Source organism: Triticum aestivum, chromosome 2A (genome assembly GCF_018294505.1).
Source record: "Triticum aestivum cultivar Chinese Spring chromosome 2A, IWGSC CS RefSeq v2.1, whole genome shotgun sequence".
Taxonomy (NCBI): Eukaryota; Viridiplantae; Streptophyta; class Magnoliopsida; order Poales; family Poaceae; genus Triticum; species Triticum aestivum.
Window position 1 is genome coordinate 694040738 of NC_057797.1, and position 5538 is coordinate 694046275.

Genomic DNA, 5538 nt, shown 5'->3' on the forward strand with positions numbered 1-5538 from the left:
GGGCTCGTACAGGAAGGCATTGGCGCGAGTTCGAATCCTGAAAGGACCACATTTTTTGCTGTTTTCCCGCTACACCGCGTCCCGAGCCTTGTTGGGCCAGGCCCAAGTGGGCATCGCGTGGGCGCAAGGACGCGTCAGCGGCGCTAAAGGCGCGGTTTAGGAGCTCCCGGTTAGGAGCTCTCCTGAAGCGCCGATTGGAAGGAAAAAACAGTGTTAAAAGGGCCGACAGACAAGAGCGGCGTGGTGGTGCCGCGTGCCATATATGGGCCGTGGCGTGCCGGACCTGGGCCGTGAATAAAAGGGCGTGCCAGACCTAGGCCGTGTCCGACCCTTTTTATTCTCGTGCCGGGCCATGCCCGACCTAAAGATCCGTGCCCACCGATCGACCTTAAAAGCACGGCCTCCAGGTTTGCGCCCTCTCCAGGATCGCCGTCTGTCGAGGGAACGCCTCGGATCGCCGTCTGTCGAGGGAACGCCTCGGATCGCCACTGATAACACCGCCGGTACCCCTCTGTGACCTTATAGCCCAATTTGTTTTTGTCTGGATGTTTTTTTTGTAACATTATTGATGTTGTGTGTTCATCTCCATTGTAGGTTAGGGTTTGGAGAGATGCAGCAGTGCCACGGAAAGGACAAGGCGGCTACCAGCGCGATGCCGAACCACTCAAAGGGCACGGCAGCTGCGAGCGCGATGCCGTACCACGTCAAGGACAAGGCGGCTACGATCGCCATGCAGCCGAAGCAGGTCTTTGCAGACGAGAACATCGTGCAGGAGCCCTTAGCACATCCTGATCGAATCCGACAAAGGGGGTTGAACAGGTTGCCGTCGCTTCGTGGAAAGGAGATGGCAGACACACGCTCAAGCTCTCTGTTGTCACGGAAGCACCTTGGAAAGGAGAGATCGCCGTCGCTGTCGCACAAGCTAAAGGAGAAGGTGGATACAGGCTTGATTCCACACATGCATAATGCAAAGGTGAAGATGTGCCCCTCTGATCAGTTCCGCCATCATATACAGGGTATCCAGCGGCCTGTCAAGACTGAATCACGTCTTGCCAGAGAGATGTCTCAGAAGCGAAGGGAGAAGGTGGATACAGGTCCGGTTCCACGGAAGCATGGTGCAATGGAGAAGACGTGCGTTTCTGATCAGGATATGTGGCCTTTCAAGACTGAAGCATGTCTTGCCGGAGAGATGTCTCAGAAACGAATGGAGAAGGTGGATACAGGCTCGAATCCACAGAAGCATCATGCAATGGAGAAGACGTGCACTTCTGATCAGGATATGTGGCCTTTCAAGACTGAAGCATGTCTTGCCGGAGAGATGTCTCAGAAGCGAATGGAGAAGGTGGATACAGGCTCGAATCCGCAGAAGCATAATGCAAAGGAGAAGAATCAGGATATGTGGCCTTTCAAGACTGAAGCATGTCTTGCCAGAGAGATGTCTCAGAGGCGAATGGAGAAGGTGGATACAGGCTCGAATCAACAGAAGCATAGTGCAGAGAAGAAGACGTGCCCCCCTGATCAGCTCTGCCCACATACACATGGTATCCAGCGAAAAGAGCGTCTTTCTGTAGAGAAGAAGCACACAAAAAGCAATACATCTTTTCCAGCGAAAAGAACATCTCCACAACTCAGAACAAGAACAAGTTACCGCTGTTCCGATGCGGGTACCGGTCGTCCCATCGATGCTCATGACCATGGCAACACTGGTGCTATCCAGGAACAGAAACAAGTATATGCCGCAACACAGGTAGATGAAGATGTGGGCGACATAATCCAGAAGCTGAACGAACTGGGCTTGGGAGAGGACATCGAGTTTGAGGAATACTATGGATACTTGCAGCAGCTGCCTCCCGACCCCCGTGTTGATACCTACACTGAATTGAACCTTGAGGATTACTTTAACATGGACCTCCGCCATGCGGTGTATCGCATCAGATCCTACAAGGTTCGATCCATCCATGCCTCTGTTTTTCAGTCATCTATTAGAAGTTGTTCAATCTGTACATCTGTGTTCCTTGTGACTTTATGTTACTTGTTCTATCCTACTTATGCTGGTTTCTTTAAACTCCCATCCATATTTAATTTGATCCAGTGGTGATATCATTGCCTACAGTTGTTAAAAAAGGAGTCCAATAATGAGTTGTGCTGTGATGAACTGAAAGAGTGCCCTATGGAGCTTCTTGACAGAGAAGAATTTCCTACAGATTTCCTTGTGAAGATGCGATATTTTAGCTTCTTCGACAATGACGGCATATTAGACTGGTTCTTCGACCCTGATCTCTGCAAGCTTGCTTGCGTGAATGACTACCAGCGTCTAGTCCCTCGGAAGCATGTACGTATATAATTTGATAACCGAGTGTTCCTGTGATCATTTAATTGCCTTAGGTGTTCCATTGTGTTAGTATGGCTAGTTAGGTCCATTTCTCTGAATTTGGAAACCATGCTATATACACAAGTGAGACATTATGTGGACTACTTCCAGAAAGGGTTGAAAAGTTATTTATTTATCTACTTATTTAAGGATCTAGATTGCAGTGCAATATACACAGTTACTGATGAGTTCATGATACATCTACAGAGTGTTAATTGTCATCTTGGATGGACATTTCATAGTGTTATATGCTGGAAAATGTATATCATCAAATCATCGGCCTCTGAAAACCGGCTAATCAACTACTTTAACATAGCCCCAATCCAGAATATTTTTCTTTCCACTTTATTGCCTTAATAGAGGCTCACCATTTTTTAGTATAGTAGTCATATGCATTTTTTCCTGTTGGAAATGGTAGTTTATTTTAAAGGAACCAACAGATTTGTTTACTTTTATGAATAATATAGTATGTTTTTGCTAGCCCTATATCAAACCCTTTTGTTTTCCGCCCCTTGCTATTTACAGTTTGTTACTCCCTCCGTTCACAAATATAAGATGTTTTGGATATTTTAATAGACTACATACGGATTGAAATGAGTGAACAAACTAAAACGTGTCTATGTACATCCAATTCAGAAAAAAGTTAGAACATCTTATATTTGTGAATGGAGGGAGTATGTTATAATTGTCATTCTATAAAACATTCTGACCACCCTCTTTCCCTTCATTTTGATGCAGAGTGCTTATGAGTACGCTGGTTGGGTTGTGTACCGCGGTTACCTCCATAGCTACGAGATGCAACATGAATACATCGAGTACTTCGAAACATTATTAAGGGAACTTAAGGTATACATGCATTGCAAGTCAAGCAAGACTAGCTACCTGCAACGATTGGATTTTTGTTCGGGGACTAAACCATTTTTTCTATTCTTGGTACAGTGGTTGAAAGATTGTCTACCGAGCAAGTTTTCACCTCTTACTGTAAGTGCATGACCACACAAAAGATCATGAATGGCAATGTTTCTGTATATGCTGCACCACCATGGTAATTCCTTTGTTCTTTATTAGGTAGGCAAGATACGCACCAGAGGAATTTATCAAGCAACTAAGATCGCCACTCGCTTTTCCAAGATCACAACTCATTTAGCTCGTATTGGCTTCCGTGTATGATCTCTAACACACTCACTAATGTATTTTTTGTGTGTTTTGCATCTAACAGTTCCATTCTTTCTATGCAGGATTGTTTTAACTACATGAGCATTGAGGCTACTTGGTGTAACGGGTCCGATGGTCTCTATTTCGAGATTTGGAAGCGGGTCACTCAACAGAAGGTTAACATTCAGCACTGTAAACCAGTGTCCTGCACACTCTTTGATTATCCATGTAATTCTGATTAATTCCTGGTGTTAATGAACTCTGTACATGCTTGGTAATGTATTTTTTTTCCTCGACAATGCACAGGAGAGTTTCAGAGATAGCTTGAAGGAAGTCTATAAGCTGAACAAGTGTCCATCACTACAAGATAGCATAAAATATGCCATGGAGCATGACTGTTCCATGATGGAAACGGCGGTGGGCTCTTCTTCACAGATAATTTTCAAGTCTAAAATTCATGACATGCATGCTTATCTCTTTTGCATCTTTTCAGTTTCTTCGTTGCACGGTAGGGGCAGGCATTACAAAGGAAGTAAGTACTGTGATATGCATGTGAGATTGATCCAGTGGATTATGTGTTTGTATATTTGATTTGTTTTCACGTCTGATTGCCTTAGGTACCAGAGGATAAAGCTCAGGAGTTGATTGCAGAGGCAGTTGAAAAGCTGGTACTGTGCTTGAATGAAATTGCATCTTGCTATATCCATGCCTATTTCAAAGATACCATTATGCTAAGCGAAAATCATTTTTTTTATTCAGAGGATAAAACCCAAATTCTATGATGGGTATATCAGAAAGAAGATCGACATTGCCAAAGCTATAGGAATGATTACTGAGGTACACTATCCTAATATTTGTTTGTAATTGCGCCTAATTTGATATATTCTCTGTTCATGGCAACCAAGTTATATGTGTGCTCTAATTGCAATGCACAGGATAGTTCCACAGATACTTTGAAGGACGATTATAAGCTGAACAAGTGTCCGTCATTCCAACATAGCATAAAATATGCCTTAGAGGAGGACTGTTCTGTGAGGGAATGGATGGTAGGCTCTTCTTCGATACTCCTTCAAGTCTAAAACATTTTTGTAACATGCATGGTTATCTATTCTGCTTGCTTCCTTCATCTTTTCAGTTTTCAATCAAGTACTGTGATATGCATGTGGGATTGTATCCAGTGGATTATATGTTCTTATATTTGATTTGATTTCATGTCTGATTGCCTTAGGTATCAGAGGATAAAGCTCAGGAGTTGATTGCAGAGGCAGTTAAAAAGCCGGTATGTACTGTTGAATGAAATTGCATCTTTGCTATATACACGCTTATGTCAAAAATACCATTGTGCTAAGCGCATATCATTTATTTATTCAGAGGATAAAACCCGAATTCTGTGATGATATCAGTGAGAAGATAGAAATTGCCAAACCTGTCGGAACGATCACTGTGGTATGCCATCCTAACCTTCATTTGTAATTGTGCATAACATGGTATCTTCTGCGTTTATGGTACACAAATTATACGTGTACTCTAACAATGTTCATATGATTTGATTTTGTAGGAATGAGAAGACCTAATGGGTATCGCTTTTCATAGTTGGAGCTGCCATTTGCTCAAGATGTCCTTTTCTTGGGTTTGCTGTACTTTGCCTGCTGCAATGAACAATAAACTAGACCAGACTTCAAGCGCCAAGTACAAACACTAGTATAATACTAGTAGGGTACTACTGTAGATGGATGGTTTGTCCGGAGTGTTCCTACAACCTCATCATGCGATGTTTATGTGCCACTTGTCTGCTTTTCTATTTATATGGCCACTTGGCTGAGCCATGGCTATCAGGCCTTGCTGCATGCGTTACATGGGGCTGTATTTGTGCAACTAATAGGAAGTGCGGCTTGCCGCACCGCCTGCCCCAGCCATATCCAGCCCGGTAAAACATGGCTTATTAAAGGTTCATAAAAACGAAGTGATCCGTACTACATGCCCCTTATTAATAGGAAAGCATGGTATATCAA

General features: G+C 43.6%; 1 protein-coding gene across 4 annotated transcripts; it reads left to right on the forward strand.

The window, feature by feature from the left end:
• Positions 1 to 374: 374 nt before the first annotated feature.
• LOC123185983 (uncharacterized) lies at positions 375 to 5331 on the forward strand. 4 transcript variants are annotated; one of them, XM_044597786.1, is made up of 16 exons: positions 375 to 503; positions 595 to 934; positions 1016 to 1945; positions 2114 to 2332; positions 3110 to 3217; positions 3311 to 3352; positions 3440 to 3535; positions 3610 to 3702; positions 3833 to 3943; positions 4020 to 4058; positions 4144 to 4194; positions 4286 to 4363; positions 4462 to 4572; positions 4755 to 4805; positions 4898 to 4972; positions 5085 to 5331. In XM_044597786.1, the coding sequence occupies exons 2-16, from the start codon at positions 611 to 613 to the stop codon at positions 5088 to 5090; spliced, it is 2334 nt and encodes a 777-aa protein (XP_044453721.1). In that variant the 5' UTR covers positions 375 to 503; positions 595 to 610; the 3' UTR covers positions 5091 to 5331. The 4 variants fall into 4 exon arrangements, with proteins under 4 accessions (XP_044453721.1, XP_044453718.1, XP_044453717.1 ...); XM_044597783.1 differs by having other exon boundaries at positions 595 to 1945; positions 3311 to 3356; positions 3444 to 3535; XM_044597782.1 differs by having other exon boundaries at positions 595 to 1945.
• The last annotated feature ends 207 nt before the right edge of the window (positions 5332 to 5538 follow it).